Source organism: Nelumbo nucifera, chromosome 5 (assembly GCF_055504915.1).
Source record: "Nelumbo nucifera cultivar China Antique chromosome 5, China Antique-T2T, whole genome shotgun sequence".
NCBI classification, from domain to species: domain Eukaryota; kingdom Viridiplantae; phylum Streptophyta; class Magnoliopsida; order Proteales; family Nelumbonaceae; genus Nelumbo; species Nelumbo nucifera.
In genome coordinates this window covers 16,659,595-16,677,628 of record NC_142653.1, presented here as the reverse complement: position 1 = coordinate 16,677,628, position 18,034 = coordinate 16,659,595, and the positions used below count along the sequence as shown (strand labels likewise).

Sequence of the window (18,034 nt, the reverse complement as noted above, 5' to 3'; positions counted from 1 at the left end):
AGAATAGTACAATCTGAATAGGTGTCAAGGTGACACCCTAGAAAATTACTCTACACAGGATTGATCAATAATACAACTTGAAGCTTCAAAACATCCCAAAAAACTGTTCCCTACGGCTACTCAAATGACCTGAGCAAAAACTAGTCCCCCTGACACCCTTAGCTTTAAGAACAAGCCATTCTTTACTGTTCACACCCCAGAATCTTCCTTCATTGTTAGTACCACTTAAAAGGTGTCTTCTTAGACAGACAGACACACACACACACATGGTCGGGTGAAAAATTTATTAGTAAGACCAGGAAATCAAAGCCAGCATCTTAGAGAGACCCAAATATCAAGATAAGCCCCCACTTCACAGGGGCAGAAGCAAAAAAAAAAAAAAAAAGACATACAATAGCACCTCCCATGGTGGTAAAAATGTATCCTAGAGGAAAGTGCAAAGCAGGTTTCCTAACATCCTCCTTGGCTAGCTCGTGAGCAACCAAGTCAGTTTCTTTCAATTGGAGATACAGTTAAATAGGTAATAGATATAGGAACAGTATAACTCCTCTTCTGAACAAACAATGCACACACAATAGCAAGATAAGCCCCCACTTCACAGGGGCAGAAGCAAAAAAAAAAAAAAGACATACAATAGCACCTCCCATGGTGGTAAAAAAGTATCCTAGAGGAAAGTGCAAAGCAGGTTTCCTAACATCCTCCTTGGCTAGCTCGTGAGCAACCAAATCAGTTTCTTTCAATTGGAGATACAGTTAAATAGGTAATAGATATAGGAACAGTATAACTCCTCTTCTGAACAAACAATGCACACACAATAGAAGAAGGAAAAAAATAAACAGCTTAGGAATATTTTGATTATAAGGACAAACACATCTAATAATAGTATACTTCAAGCAAGATGTTTCCTAACTTGAAGTATGCACTTGCAGGAGCAATCTATTCTAAGCCTTGATGGTTACCATAATGGCACTGAGCAGAACATGCAAGGCTACTATGATGGCACTCAACAAAGAATGCAGGAGCTGGTACAACATGCTATGATATCACTAATTTAGAAAGAATTGAGATCATATCTACTTAAAGTGAAAGAATTGGTGTTCTTACTTGTTGTAGGGACAAATAAGTTCAGTGCCTTTAAGCCTTGATAGTTACTATGATGATCAAGGGAGCATGCAAGCAACAGTATGGCTAATTATTCTACTCAATTACAGTATGATAGCATGCAAGAAACATTATGTTTTCCATTATTTTATTCTTTTTTGTGCCTTTTTTTTCTTATTACAGGGAGAAATAAACTCAAGGGGGCTAATTTGTGATGATTCTTTTGCCACTGAACAAAATACAGAGACACTAGTAAGGCATATCATATGACTATTTGGTTCAAATCACTTGTAAGAAAATATTGATATAATATCAAAAACAATATCTGAAAGAAACTGGAGCATAACTTACAAAAGGTTTTCATAGCTTTTGCAGGCAGGCTCCAGGTTAGGATCAAGGCCATTAGATGACATGATGTCAGCACATTTGCATGAAAAGGATCTCTTTCTTTAACAGCACTCTGTCAAGGTGATTTCATGTCTCTTAAATTCTTAATGCTTTTAGTGGAGGAAAGAGCAAGATATCCTACTTGTTGACTAATATGAAAGATCAAAAACAACATTCTGTCAAGGAAAAAAAATCATAATAAACATATTCTGTTGTATCTATATTTTGATCAAGTTATTTATTTATTTTTTGATAATTGAAATAATTTTATTAATCAGCAATAGACAATAGTACAAAGTCCCCAAGGAAAGGCACGAGTTGCAACCTCTCCGGGCTAGTTAAGTACAGATTTCCAAATTAATAACTACTTACAAAGAAGCACAAAAAAGATCTTCCCTAGAAACCCCTTGTTTGGCTAAAGCATCAGCCAAAGAATTAGTAGACCTACTAACCCATTTTACCTCAACTCTCATATTGTTGGTTAACCACTTTACTTTTTTGATGAGATCTTTGTAGCCCCAAATGGTGGTATCCAAGTTTAGGAGCCACCTTGTTACCACCTGAGAGTCCCCTTCAACTAGGAGATGCTCCACCCCAAGCTGGTTGGCGATCTGAATTCCTTGTACTGCAGCAAGGATTTCTGCCCTTATGGAATCCCCCACTCCCACCGGTCCTGAGAATAGGGAAATTATGTTGCTGTCCTTATTTCTCAGGATACCCCCTATACCTGAAGGCCTGGGGTTGCCTTGGCTGCTTCCATCAAAGTTCAGCTTGATGACACCTTCCAAAGGCAGAACCCATTCTGACAGAATTCTATTCTTCTTTGTTGAAGTGTTAGCTATTACTAGCCAATTCCTCTACAAGTCATCAAAGATATCCACAGTTTTAGGCCAATGGATTGCTCTTGTTAGGATACAATCCTTCATTTCATCTAACCCTCTTTCCTTCTCTAAGAAAATTCTTGCATTCATTTCCTCCCAAAGAGTCCACAGAGTGGCTGCCCTAACACATTTTCACATGACCTTACCTCTTCTAGTGTGCCAAACAAAGATAGATGGGTTGAATAACAAGCTTAAATCAGAAGGCATAGACCACCTACCTCCAAATAAACAAAGACTCCACCTCCATATAGCTGTAGCAAAGGAACAGGAGATCAGCAAATGGAAACAGTCCTCATTCTCAGCCTTACACAAGGAACACCAATTTGGGGAAAGACAAAGAGAGGGTCTCTTTTTCTGTAAGTTTTCCAAAGTATTGATTTTCCCATAGAAGACTTCCTAGCAGAATACAACAATTTTTGGGGGAATAGGTCGCGTCCAGACTTCTTTGATAGGGAATCCTTGGGAAATGGGGTTAGAACTGAGGGATTTTAGAAAATAAGAGCAAGTAAAAGTACATTTTGGAAGAGGAGTCCAAACCCTTTGATTAGAAGAAGTGGGGTCCAAGTAAACGGATTCTAGTTGTTATGATTCGGCCTGCCTTAGAACTCTATCTGTCTGAGATCGGTTAGGTAGAAAGAGGTAGAAAGGTGGAAGAAAGAGAGAAAGAGAGAAGGGGAAATTCTGGTTCGAATTGGAAGTCTCAACATAACCTTCTCCCAGTCGGCCAGACAAAACTTATATTATTAAAACTGATTGAAAAGACACATGTGCCCTTATTTAAGTTAGGAGCACTGGCTCCAACACAACATTACAGATCATTAACATTAATCTAGGTATAAAGACAGAATTACCCCTACGCTAACACTACCCCTCAAGCTGGTGAGTATACTTGTTACATATGTAGTCCACTCTTCTCCGACTCAAGCCTTTTGTAAATAAGTCAGCCCACTGATTTCCTGTATTAACATGTGTAGTGTCTAGTTCTCCATTCAACACCTTCTCCCTCACAAAGTGGCAGTCAACTTCAATGTGCTTGGTTCTTTCATGAAACACCGGATTAGAGGAAATATGAACTATAGCCTGATTATCACAATAGAGCTCCATTGGAGTGTTGATGTTGTACCCTACTTCCTGTAGAAGGTTCCTTAGCCACACTAATTCACAAGCGGTGTGCGCCATAGCCCTATATTCTGCTTCTGCACTGCTTCTTGCCACAACCGTCTGCTTCTTACTTTTCCATGTCATCAGACATAGAACCGGCCCAGTCAGCATCAGAATACCCTTCTATTTCAAGTTTTCCGCCACTCTTGTATATTAGAGCGCAACCCGGAGTCCCTTTTAGATACTTCACAATTCTCAGAACTACATTCCAATGAGGAATCAGAGGTTTTTGCATGAACTGGCTTACCACACTAACCGCAAATGAGATGTCTGGTCTAGTAATGGTTAGGTAGTTCAGTTTGCCCACAAGTCGTTAGTATCTGCCACCCCTTTTAGATACTTCACAATTCTCAGAACTGCATTCCAATGAGGAATCAGAGGTTTTGCATGAACTGGCTTACCACACTAACCGCAAATGAGATGTCTGGTGTAGTAATGGTTAGGTAGTTCAGTTTGCCCACAAGTTGTCGGTATCTGCCAGGGTCTTCAAACACTTCACCCATATCACTGCTTAGCTTGGTTTTGTGTCCATGGGTGTTTCAACTGGTTTGGCACCCAACAAACCTGTTTCTTCCGGCAAATCAAGCACATATTTTCTCTGGCACAGATTAATACCATACTTGGATCTTGCTACCTCTATCCCCAAGAAGTATTTCAGCTTACCAAGATCCTTTGTCTGAAAATGATCCTGCATATAAGTCTTCAGCCTGTCAATACCCATGTTATCATTTCCAGTAATAACAATATCATCTACATACACCACCAACAGTATTTTTCCTCCCGGAGAGTCATGACTAGATACAGAATGGTCAACTTTGCATTGTTTCATACCAAACTTCTTTACCACCTCACTGAACCTACCAAACCATGCTCGAGGAGACTATTTAAGCCCATATATAGCCTTCCTTAGTCTGCACACCTTACCATCCTCCCCCTGAGCAACAAACCCTGGAGGTTGCTCCATGTAGACCTCCTCGAGTAAGTCACCATGCAAAAAGGCATTCTTGATATCAAGCTGATATAGTGGCCACTCATACATGGCTGCAAGAGAGATCAGAACACGAATTGACCCTATCTTAGCAACCGGTGAGAAGGTCTCTGTGTAGTCAATACCATAGGTTTGGGAGTACCCTTTTGCAACCAATCGCGCTTTCAGGCGTTCAACACTACCATCAGGTAGATACTTAACCGTATAAACCCATTTACAACCGACAGCTTGCGTCCCAGGAGGAAGAGCAGTGAGGTCCCAAGTATGATTATGATGAAGCGGAAAGGTGAGTAAGTGAAACATTATTAGAAATAGGATGAAGGGTGCAAGTGCGTTTACCTTTCTGCAAAGCAATGGGGAGGTCAAGCACAGATGCTGAGTGCAGGTCTGGTGCCGGATCCGTCAACGGAGATGTAACCGGAGGAGTAGTAGTTGGTACGCGTGGGTGATGTGTATACACATGACGGATAGGTGGGTGTTCAACAGGTGGTGGCACCAGAGGCAAGGGTTTGGTCACGGCTGGAACCAAGGGAAGAGGGTCGACAACGGGAAATGGAAGAGGAAGAAGCATCACCAGACCCCAAAAAGAACGGAGTAGACTCAAAGAAGGTGACATCAGCACACACAAAGGACCGTCAAGAACTAGGATGGTAACACCTATACCCTTTCTGGGTCCGAGAATAGCCAAGGAAGATGCACTTAAGAGAACGGGCATTGAACTTGTCATTCCTGGGACCCAGATTATGGATGAAGTAGACACACCCAAATACCCTCGGCGTAAGAGGAAACGGAGACAAAGCGGGAAACAAGACCTGAAACGGAGAATGACCATCAAGGATGAACGTGGGCATCCGATTAATCAGAAAGCACGAGGTAAGCACTACATCACTCCAAAAGGGTTTGGGAACATGCATGTGATGCATGAGGGATCTTGTTGTTTCCAGGAGATGGCAATTCTTTCTCTCAGCCACCCCATTTTGTTGTGGGGTGTAGGTACATGAGGTCTGATGTATAATGCCGTGTTGGTCCAGGTATTCCTGAAATGATGAGGACAAATATTCGCGGCCATTATCAGAACGAAAAGCTTTGATGTGGGTACCAAATTGGTTACGAATCTCAGCATAAAATTTCTGAAAAATGGTAAACAATTCACTTCTTTCTTTCATTAGATAGAGCCACGTCATCCTTGAAAAATCATCTACAAAAATGATAAAATATCTGTATCCATTATATGACATCACTTTGTAAGGACCCCAAACATCTGAATGAATTAAAGAAAAAGGACTCGACACACGGTTATCAACCCTAGAACTAAAGGGAACACGATGGTGTTTCCCAAACTGACACGACTCACAATCCAAAACAGAAAGCTGACTCAAGGATGAAACCAAAGACTTCAAGACTTTTAGCGACGAATGACCAAATCGGCAATGCCACTGGAGAGGAGAAAGGGATGACTGGAGAGTTGTTGAAGTTCTACCACCACCACCATCAAGATAATATAGTCCACCAGCTTCATGCCCTCCACCAATCTTCATCCCCGTCTTGAGATCCTGAAAAACACACATAGAAGGATAAAAGGTAATGGAGCAGTTAAGTGATTTGGTCAGCTTACTGACAGACATAAGATTAAAAGGCAATTTAGGAACATACAAAACTGAGGAGAGGGATACAGGATCTAGGTCAACATTACCAATACCACAAATTGAGGATGTGGAACCATTAGCAAGGGTGACAGATTGTGATGTTGAGCAATGAGATAAGGAAGAAAACACACCTGGAGTTCCAGTTATGTGATCGGAGGCTCCAGAGTCAATGATCCAGGGATTGGGTGTGGATGCCAGACAAGCCATACCTGAATGAGCAAAAGTCGCCGTGTTCTGCTGTGATTGGATAAACATCTCATATTCATCACGGGGAACACTCACCATCTCCTTCACGGGACCATCTGTGGGTGTAGGAGGTATCTGATCAGATGAATGATTCTCCTGTCTAAAGCTGGAGCTTGAGTCACCGGTCGCGGCATGATTGGCCTAGGTTGAGGGTGGACCATGTAGATCATAACAATAGTTAATGGTATGTCCATCCATACCACAATGAGTGCACTTCCTCGGGCCTGAGCCACGTCCTCTACCACGGGCTCCCCCTGAATCTCTGCCCCAATACGACCGCCACCACGATTATAAGTAGGCCCACCATTGCTACTTCTGCCATACACAGAACCACTACCACCACCACGACTAGACTGAGCTCCCCTAGCTCCACCTCGAGTACCACAGCCTCTCGATACAGCAAAGGCAAATCTATCTGAGATATTAGAGTTCTCAGTAGATCCGATAGAAATCCTCTGGAGTTGAGCAAATACCTCTTCTAAGGAGGGAAGAGCTGATCCTCCTAATATCTGAGCCCGTACTGGTTCATATTCAGACTTCAGTCCCACCAAAAATCTAGTCACATCAAGTTGTTCTCTCTGTTGCTGCTGAATCTTGACATCAGAAGTGAGAGGGCGATAGACATTCAACTCATTACGTATGTTTCTCATGTTGGCATAGTACTCCTCAAGACTTTGATTGCCCTGTTGTAGGTTAAAGTACTCTTAATACAGCTGATACACTCTGGTTGTATTGTCTTGACCCGAATACAATTTCTTCGCATGGTACCACACATCTTTGGCAGTGTCAAGAAACATGAAGTTTACACTAATATTGGGTTCCATACTATTCCACAACCATGTGATGATCTGAGCATCTTCATGCTCCCAGTCTTCATACTCGTGAGAGTCAGTGGAGGGTTTCTCCTCTCTTATGTGTTTTACCCTCTTCTTTGCCTTCAAAAAGACTTTGACGGATTTAGCCCAAGGCACATTATTCTCTCCATTTAGTTTAATGGAGGTCATCTGAACATTCAGGTAGTCTGTAGGCACCATCACACTAGGTTTACAATCACTGTTATCTCCCATTATGTTATCACCGATTCTGCACACTTGCTGAATTCTATTACCACTGAATTCTGCACACTGCACACAACTAGATCACACCTGTCACACTGGCTTCAGCACTTGTTGTTGTTGAAAAGTGTGCTCTTTACACCACAAACCCTACTCCTATGACTACCTGAAATCTCACCACTATATGATTATAACTCTTCCTTCGAAATACACAAAAACCAGCATAAACCCTAGCACATTACTGTCTGAAACCCTAGCATATGGTCTAAAACACACTTCCTATTTGATCCATAACAAATATCATGCACTGAGATCTCTTACCTTATCACTGAAGTAACAACCACAGGAGCAGGAAATCAGTCCACACACGGCAGCCACTGCACCACACAGATCGGCCCTCTATTCTTCATTGATTAGGGGAGGGCAATCTTAGAAACCACAGCAACCGACCACACACGACCTGACTAGAGGCATAAAAACCTCCAAGGGAAGAGGGCAATCACTCCTTTTCAGCCCTTTCCCTTATCTCCAGTCGAATGCAGAAAAAAAGGAGAAACCCTAGATAGGGTGCGCAGAGAATAGAAATCTAGGTAGACAGAAATCTAGGCAGATTCAATCAGCTCTGATACCATTTTATGATTCGGCCTGCCTTAGAATTCTATCTGTCTGAGATCGGTTAGGTAGAAAGAGGTAGAAAGGTGGAAGAAAGAGAGAAAGAGAGAAGGAGAAATTCTGGTTCGAACTGGAAGTCTCAACATAACCTTCTCCCAATCGGCCAAACAAAACTTATATTATTAAAATTGATTGAAAAGACATATGTGCCCTTATTTAAGTTAGGAGCACTGGTTCCAACACAACATTACAGATTAGCAACATTAATCTAGGTATAAAGACAGAAATACCCCTACGCTAACACTAGTAAATGAATTAGCTCAATAACACAACTCGGCTCACCATCCCTTAACCCTCTATGAAACCCAAAGTCCTAGTTTAAAGATAAGGGGTTTAACGGGCTCGGGAGAAAAGTTGCAATTGGCTCATGTTTGTGAAGGGAAAGGGAATAGAGCGAGGGGAAACAATCTTTGAGGGGTTGAGTACCCACCCAAATATCCTCCCATGACAGAATAACATTACCAGAACAAGCATCATACCTGATGAATCTGAGGAAGCAAGGGAGAATACCATGTAGAGCCTTCCAAGGTGTAGTAAGGGTAGCTCGGCGAGATATCTCGGAATCCCAACCATTTCCTACACAACCATGAATGCTTGCCACCACCTCATGCCATAACCTCTCTCACTCTCTCGGGGTCATCTCCATAGTCACTTCCTTAGAAGGGCTACATTCTTCAGCACTATGTTCCCTATCCCTAAACCCCCTTCTTCTTTTTGTTTGTTAACTATCTCCTATCTGATCAAGTGGTCCTTTTTCACCTCTCTTGGTTCCCATAGAAAGTCCTTCATTCTCATCTCCAGTTTCTTAGCCTCCCTTGGAGGAATCCTGAACACTGAAAGGAAGTAAGTTGGAAGGTTGGCAAGTGTAGCATTAATTAAGTCAGCCTACCCCCTATTGAAATGTAATTTTTTTTCCAAGCCGCCAAGCACTTATCAAATTTCTCCACAATAGGGGCCCAGAAACTACTTTCTTTAGGGTTGGCTCCTAAGGGTAGCCTTAAGTATGTCAAAGGCCAAGAAGAAATATTGCAACCTAAGCATTCTGCAATGGATTCAATCTCCCTATTCTCCAAGTTCACTCCAGCCACACAACTTTTATCAAAATTTACCTTCAAGTTGGAGACCCTCTCAAAAGTACTTATTAAAATCTTAAGGTTCTCCACTTTGCTCAACTCATTCCCTTCACAGAAAATAACAATATTTGGCCCTCCTCATCTGCTTTGGAGATCATCCTACTAAAGACATCGACAACAAGTGTAAAGAGGAAAGGGGAGAGTGGATCCCCTTGTCTTAAGCCTCTATTGGCTGGAAAAAAGTCCTTAACCACCCCATTCACCAACATTGAATAACGACAAGAGTTTAAGCATCCTCTTATCCAATTACACCATTTATCCCCAAATCCACGTCTTTTTGACATCTCCAGCAGGAAACTCCAATCCACTAAGTCATAGGCTTTCTCCAAGTCCAGTTTGCAAACAAATCCTTTCCTGCCCGATCTCCTTTTCTCTTCCACACTCTCGTTTGCAATAAGGATCTGATCTGTAATTTGTCTATCATGTATCCAGTTTGCAAACAAATCCTTTCCTGCCCGATCTCCTTATCTCTTCCACACTTTTGTTTGTAATAAGGATCTGATCTATAATTTGTCTATCATGTATAAAGGCTCCTTGTGCTTGGCTAACGAGAGAGGGGAGAATTGCTTTGATCCTCCTAGAGAGCACTTTTGCCATAATTTTATAGATGCTTGTCACCAGGCTAATTGGCCGAAAATCTTTGGGGTGTCTGGCATCATTCTTTTTGGGAATTAAGGCTATAAATGTGGCATTGATTCTAGGACTCACAAAATGTTTATCCTCAAATTCTCTATATACTCCAATTAAGTCTTCTTTGACTATGTCCCAACAGTCCTGATAAAATGCCATTGTGAATCCGTCAGGACCCAGTGCCTTTGCCCTATCCATTAGAAAAAACAGCTTGTTTAATTTCCTCTTCCTCAATCATTCTTTCCAACCATCCCTTATCTGTTTGGTTCAAAGTTGACCAATTCTCCTCCCCTACTATTAACTGATTCTCTAAGGGTCTTTGAGAGATGGATTTGAAGTGATCCACAATCCTACTAGCAATCTCCTCTTGAGAGGTTATCTCCACACCATCAACCTCAAGCTTTAGTATCAAAATTTTCCTCCTCCCATTAGCCAAAGCATGAAAGAATTTGGTATTCCCATCCCCTTCCTTGATCCACTTATGTTTGGATTTTTGTCTCCAAGAGATCTCCTCCCTCAACAAAGTCTCCTCTAACTCCTTTTTCAGTTTCCTCCTCATTTCTCTATCTTGCTCATCCATCATCCCTTGGGATTCTTTTGCATCTAACTCCTCAATCTGAACCAATAATCTAGCTTTTACCTCCTTCACTCTTCCAAATTGATCCTTATTCCATTCTTTTATTTTGCCTGTCAACCTTTTTATTTTTTTGTGGAATCTAACCCCATCCCATTTCACTTCTTTCATCTCTTCACTCCACCATTCCTTAACCGTAGGCAAGAAGTTCGGGTGTGTCAGCCACATATTTTCAAACTTGAATGGTCTAAGTCCATTACCAAGAGGTTCTTGTCCTACTTCTATAGGGTAGTGATCAGAGGTTATCTTAGGTAGGGCCTTAGCCACCAAACCTCTCCAGTGGCTCTCCCAACCCTCATTAAATAGGAATCTATCAAGCTTTGAGCAGGTTGGGTTTTCTTGGAAGTTGGACCAAGTGTAGGTAGCCTGTAGTAAAGGAAGCTCCCATAACTCATAGGAATTTATGAAGTCATTGAACTTCCTCATACTAGTTGTAATGGCCTGCCTAGGATTATTTGACTCTTATTGCATTAAACCCCCCCCCCCCCCAACACCAAGGACCTTCCTACAAACCTTGAATTCCATGAAACTCCTCCCATAACTCATTTCTCTCTCTGTGATTATTTGGACCATACACATTTGTTAGCACCCAAATAAATCCATCTTCCACCATTCTGAATTTTAGGGATACAGTGAAATTTCCTATTAGCTCCTCTACTGGATATACGAAGTCCTCTCTCCACAAAGTTACTATTTCCCCCGAGGCTCCCCACGACGGAGCTGAGCACCATCTTACCCCTCTTATTTTCCAAATCTCCTTGACCCACCTTCTATCCAGTTCAGCTAATTTTGTCTCCTGCAACATCACAACATCAGGTCTTTCTCTCCTAAGTAGCTCCTTAATCGATCTCCTTTTTCTGGCACTACCCAAACCCCTTACATTCCAGCTTATTATCTTCATTACCTTTCAAGAATTTAGCCCTCCAATATAGTGTTCCTTCATTTAGAACCCTTTTTCTTTCCCCTCTGCCACTGAACTCAATATCCCCTTCAATGTCCATTATTAGTCTCTCTACTTCAGACTTTTTTTTCTTTTTCCTACCCTTATTTCCCACTGACTTCCTATTCTGCCCTTTATTTCCTAATTCCTGCCCCAATCTATTGGTTCTTGCATCTGATTCAGGGTTTTTTGGAGCCACCTCTATCATTTCCTCCTTTTGTTTATATTCCTCCAGCAGGGCACAAATCTGCTCCCAAATCCATTCTAACTCCTCTTGTTTCCTTTCTAACAACCCAACTCCCTTCTCTGATTGGACTCCATCATTATCAATCGCCACTTCCCTTCTACCAGTTGGTTGGTCTGGTTGGGATTCCAGGACATCTGTTACAAGCAGAGAACCCAAGTTAGTATCTAAAACCAAATGGACAGGCTTACCTGGAATTAGCATAGATGGTTCAATGTGGACCGGCTGTTGGGTATCAATTCTTGGAGTCAGGACTAGGCCCTTCCCCTTTTCCGGACTCGGCCGTGGAAGCAGACTAGGTACAACCAATACTTCCTCACCCTCTACAGTCATAGAAACTTCACTTCTCTTTCCCTCTGCGTGAATCCTTAGGTAAGGCTCCAAGTCTGATTCCTGTCTCTCTGGCCTAATGTCCTGACTAGGCTGCACATATGGAATGGACTCGTTTATTGGACGGGATGCACTCTGCCTTACCTCTTTAAGTGTTCCCAACTCCACCTGTCTTTTGTATAGCATACCCAGTTTGGGAAAGATCTGTTCGCCGCTGCTAAGGTTCACTCTTCTTTGTGTTTTGATATTACCAGAATCTTGCGAATCTGTCTCCTCCTCTAGGAATAACAGTTCAGTGTTTAGGCTACCCTCTTCCAGTATATCTCTTGGTTTTTGGAGGTCGATACTTCCCAAGCTAATGGTTTCTTCCAAATCGGAATCGGAATCAGAAAGTTCTTCATCGTCTGTCAATCTTTCCGAATCAGAGTCGAAAACCTCACTGCTCTTCACACTCCTGGGGTTACAGCATTCCTGTTCCTTATGCGGCATCTTCTTCGAGGGTCTCCACTGTAACAAGCTGGAGACCTTCGCTGAACTGTTCGAACGAGAGAAAGGGCTTGAGGAAGACGATGGTATATGGATTTTACTGTCTACCTGAGGAGCCAACCTTGTCACGTGCTCCTTTAAGTTGTCACGCACCCCCCTCACTCTTGGGTCTTTTAAGCATAGCCCACTTTACTTTTCGGGCCTACTGGGCCCAGAATTACAATTTAGAGATGGGCCTGCTGGTTGGACCCCCGTGCATATTCCTGAGGCTACCAATACCCCTGCCCGACCCGATGAATCACCTCCCTCCTCCTGTATTGCACTCGGACCATTCCACTGGAGTAAATTGCTTAGGTCCACAAGCAATTGCCTGAGCAAAAGAAACTTTGGTTTTCCCACCGTTGCCTTGTGTAACACGTCTAACACTTCTAATGGTTTCCTGATCTGAGTCTTTTGGCCTGCCTAAAGGCTGTGCTTCCATTCTTGTGAAAACTCCTTGTTTCTTTTTTACAGCCACTTTCAGACTGCCACGTAGCTGCAGCTCCTCCACCACTTCGTCTTCCTCCTGCCTTGCTTCTCTCCACAGGGTAGCTTCAATGGAGGATGTTAGTGGTGTTAGTGAAGGGGTATTTCAGTCTTTGTACTTGTTGAGAATGCTGATGTGTACTGTTATGTTAGTTCGAGTGCCTCTTACTTAAAGAAGGGCACTCAAGTCTTTTTCAATAAGTCAATAATATAATAATAGGTCTGGCCGAATCAAGGGATTAACTTTTTTCCCTAATTCGAACCAGCCTTTCTCTCTTTTCTCTCTTCTCTCTTTTCTTCTTTCCTCTCCTACTTCTTGCTGTCTACTTTACTCTACAGTCAACGAACAAGACAGAATTCTATGGCAGGTCAAACTTCAACATGGTATCAGAGCTAGGTTCACCAAATCAGACTTGCTAGAATTCTGCCTTCTGCGCATTCGAATTAGGGTTTCACTTGGGGTTCTCAGTTGTGAGTTGGAGACTGGGAAAAGGGCTGAAAAGGAGTGATCGCCCTCTTCCCTAGGAGGTCTCTATGCCTCCGATTGTGTCGTTGGTGATTGGTTGCTGTGGTTTCTAAGCCCTAGTTAGGGCTGGTACGTGTGGTGCAGTGGTGTCTCAGCCCTTCGTATGGTTGGCCTTCAGGCGATGAGGTAAAGTTTTTTTTTTTATATATTTTTTTTTTTTGTTATGGAATACATGAGAGGTGTAGTACAGTTCGCATGATGGGTTCTCAGATTGCAGTATGCTAGGGTTTATGCTAGGGTTTATTCTGGTTTGTGTGTGATTCGAATGGCAATAGTGTCTACTTAATGGTGAAGCTTCCTATAGTTGTGGATTAATGTTGGTGGTGTTACAAGTGTGGTTTTCAGCTTTTGATATCGCTGAAATCAGTGTGTAGACCTCGGTGAGTAGGGGTTGTGGTGTTGTAGTTTTCAACATTTAATACTGCTGAAATCAGTGTACAGACTTCGGTGAGTAGGGTTTGTGGTGTTGCAGTTCTCAGCTGTTGAAATCAGTGTGCAGATTTCGATGAAGTGTCTGTGTGTAGTGTGCAGTGTGTAGTGCTCCTAATTCAGTGCTCAGAATTAAGGGAGTTCGGCAATGGCAGATAACAGTGATAGTAAACCTAGTGTCATGATATCTACTGACTACCTGAATGTCCAAATGACCTCCATTAAACTGAATGGAGAGAATTATGTCCCTTGGGCCAAGTCTGTAGAGGTTTTTCTGAAGGCGAAGAAGAAAGTGAAGCATATAAGAGAGGAGAAACCCCCCGCTAATTCTCAAGAGTATGAAGACTGGGAACAGGAAGATGCACAGATCATTACATGGTTGTGGAACAGTATGGAACCCAAAATCAGTGTGAACTTCATGTTTCTTGACACAGCCAAAGAGGTGTGGGATCATGCCAAGAAACTGTATTCAGGTCAGGATAATACCACTAGGGTATATCAACTGTATCAGGAATACTTCAATCTGCAACAGGGAAATCAGAGCCTTGAGGAGTACTATGCCAATGTGAGGAATATCCGTAATGAGTTAAATGTCTATCATCCTCTCACTTCAGATGTCAAAGTTCAACAGCAACAGCGAGAGCAGCTTGATGTAACACGGTTTCTGGTGGGGCTGAAGTCTGAGTATGAACCAGTACGAGCCCAGATACTAGGGGGATCTGCTCTTCCATCTTTAGAGGAGGTGTTTGCTCGTCTTCGGAGGGCTTCCATTGGATCTATGGACTCTAATGTCTCCGATAAATCAGCATTTGCAGTGTCAAGAGGCCGAGGTGGCAGAAGTGGGACTCGAGGAACCCAGCCTGGCAGGAGTGGTAGTGGTGGATCTACACATATCCGTGGTGGTGGTCGTACTGGAGGCAGAGATTCAGGGGGAGCTCGTGGTAGAGGACGTGGCTCGGGTCCACGGAAGTGTACTCACTGTGGTTTGGATGGACATACCATTAACTACTGCTATGACTTACATGGTCCTCCCTCGACGTGGGCCAACCATGCCATGACTAGTGACACCAGTTTCAGCCCTACACAGGAGAAACGGTCAGCTGACCCGATGCCTTCTACTCCCTCAGATGGTCCAGGCAAGGAGATGGTGAGTGTTCCTCGTGATGAGTATGAGAGGTTTGTTCAATCCAAGTCGCAGCAGAACACAGCTTCCTTTGCACACTCAGGTATGGCTTGTTTGGCATCCACACCCAACCCCTGGATTATTGACTCTGGAGCCTCCGATCACATGACGGGAACTCCAGGTGTGTTTTCATCTCTCACTCATTGCTCAACATCACAATCTGTTACCCTTGCTAATGGCTCCACGTCATCTATCTGTGGTGTTGGTAATGTTGACCTAGACCCTGTATCCCTATCCTCTGTTTTATATGTACCTAAGCTTCCATTTAATCTTATGTCTGTTAGTAAGCTGACCAAGTCACTTAAGTGCTCCATCACTTTTTACCCTTCTATGTGTGTTTTTCAGGATCTCAAGACGGGGATGAAGATTGGTGGAGGGCATGAAGCCGGTGGACTGTATTATCTTGATGGTGGTGGACGAACGTCAACGGCTCTTCAGTCATCCATTTCTCCTCTCCAGTGGCACTGTAGATTTGGTCATCCTTCGCTGAAAGTGTTGCAGTCCTTAGTCCCTTCATTGAGTCAACTTTCTGTTTTAGATTGTGAGTCTTGTCAATTTGGGAAACACCATCGTGTTCCCTTTCGTTCTAGGGTCGATAACCGTGTGTCGAGTCTTTTTTCTTTAATTCATTCAGATGTTTGGGGTCCTTATAAAGTGATGTCATATAATGGATACCGATATTTTGTTATTTTTGTTGATGACTGTTCAAGAATGACGTGGCTCTATTTAATGAAAGAAAGAAGTGAATTATTTTCCATCTTCCAGAAATTTTATGCTGAGATCCGCAATCAATTTGGTGTTCACATCAAAATTTTCCGTTCTGATAATGGTCGTGAATACTTGTCTTCATCTTTTCGAGAATACTTGGACCAACATGGCATTATACACCAAACTTCATGTACCTATACTCCGCAACAAAATGGGGTTGCTGAGAGAAAGAACCGCCATCTTGTAGAAACGGCACGCTCCCTCATGCACCACATGAATGTTCCCAAAACTTTTTGGAGCGATGCAATGCTCACCTCTTGTTTCTTAATTAATCGGATGCCCACGTCTATCATTGATGGTCGTTCTCCTTTTAGTGTCTTATTCCCCAACATGTCTCCGTTTCCGCTTTCTCCTCGGGTATTTGGGTGTGTCTGCTTCGTTCATAATCTGAGTCCCGGGACTGACAAGTTAGATGCACGTTCCATGAAGTGTATCTTCCTTGGTTATTCCCGAACTCAGAAAGGGTACAAGTGTTATCATCCTAGTTCTCGTCGTTCCTTGGTATGTGCTGATGTTACATTCTTTGAGTCTACTCCGTTCTTCGTGGGGTCCGGTGCTGCTGCTTCCCCCACATCACCACCTCCTCTTCCTCTTCCTGTGGCTGATCCACCTCCTTTGGTTCCAGTCATGCCTACGTCCTTGCCTCCGGTGCCACCATTGGTTGACCGTCCACCCATCCGTCACGTGTATACACATCGCCCACGTGTACCGGCTGCAGCTCCTCCAGCTTCATCACCGTCGACAGATCCAGCTCCAGCTTCGACACCAGCCTCCGACCTAGATCTTCCTATTGCCTTACGGAAAGGTAAGCGTACTTGCACCCTTCACCCTATTTCCAATTTTGTTTCACTTACCCACCTCTCCGCTTCCCATCGCCAGTTCATATCTTTGTTATCCTCCGTGGTTGTTCCTAAGGATGTCCAGGAAGCCCTTACCTCTCCAGAGTGGTGCCGTGCTATGGAAGAAGAGCTCTCTGCTTTGCATCATAATCACACTTGGGATCTCACCGCTCTTCCTCCTGGGAAGCAGGCTGTCGGTTGTAAGTGGGTGTATAGTGTTAAGTACTTGCCAGATGGTCGTGTTGAGCGCCTGAAGGCGCGGCTGGTTGCCAAAGGGTACTCCCAAACCTATGGCATTGACTACACGGAGACGTTCTCCCCGGTTGCTAAGATAGGGTCAGTTCGTGTCGTCATCTCTCTTGCAGCTATGTCTGGTTGGCCTCTCCATCAGCTCGATATCAAAAATGCCTTTTTGCATGGGGATTTGCTCGAGGAGGTCTACATGGAGCAACCACCTGGGTTTGTTGCTCAGGGGGAGGATGGTAAGGTATGTAGACTTAAGAAGGCTATTTATGGACTTAAACAGTCCCCTCGAGCATGGTTTGGTAGGTTCAGTGAGGTGGTCAAGAAGTTTGGTCTGAAACAGTGCCAAGTTGATCACTCTGTCTTCAGTCTTGACTCTTCGGCAGGTAAAATAATATTGGTGGTGTATGTGGATGATATCGTTGTGACTGGGAATGATAAAATGGGCATTGACAGATTGAAGGCATTCCTACAGGAACACTTTCAGACAAAGGACCTTGGCAAGTTGAAATACTTTTTGGGCATAGAGGTAGCAAGATCTAAGCATGGCATTAATTTGTGCCAGAGGAAATATGTGCTTGATTTACTGGAAGAAACAGGATTGTTGGGTACTAAACCGGCTGAGACACCTATGGAAACAAATACGAGGCTGAGCAGTGATATAGGTGAAGTGTTTGAAGAGCCTGGCAGATACCGACGACTTGTAGGCAAACTAAACTATCTAACCATTACTCGGCCAGATATTTCATTTGCGGTTAGTGTGGTGAGTCAGTTCATGCAGAAACCTTTGGTCCCACATTGGAATGCAGTGCTAAGGATTGTGAGGTATCTGAAAGGAGCTCCTGGTCGTGGTTTGCTGTACAGAAGTGGTGGAAAACTGGTAGTAGAAGGATACACCGGTGCTGATTGGGCAGGTTCTATGTCTGATAGACGATCTACCACAGGCTATTGCACCTTTCTGGGGGGTAACCTGGTAACATGGAAAAG

At 43.3% G+C, this 18,034-nt stretch overlaps 1 protein-coding gene across 8 annotated transcripts in view; it reads left to right on the top strand.

The window, feature by feature from the left end:
- LOC104595471 (protein FAR1-RELATED SEQUENCE 4-like) overlaps positions 1-18,034 on the top strand; it is a 46,399-nt gene that overhangs the window by 18,021 nt on the left and 10,344 nt on the right. For 3 of the 8 annotated variants that reach the window (XM_088887608.1, XM_088887610.1, XM_088887609.1), the window contains exons 3-6: positions 930-1,025; positions 1,114-1,182; positions 1,285-1,353; positions 1,477-1,569. In XM_088887608.1, the coding sequence (XP_088743734.1) occupies positions 930-1,025; positions 1,114-1,182; positions 1,285-1,353; positions 1,477-1,554 (312 nt within the window). In that variant the 3' untranslated portion in view covers positions 1,555-1,569. Of the gene's footprint in view, positions 1-929; positions 1,026-1,113; positions 1,183-1,284; positions 1,354-1,467; positions 1,570-18,034 lie in introns of all 8 variants that reach the window. The other 5 variants (XM_088887605.1, XM_088887607.1, XM_088887606.1 and 2 more) reach the window with 3 other exon arrangements.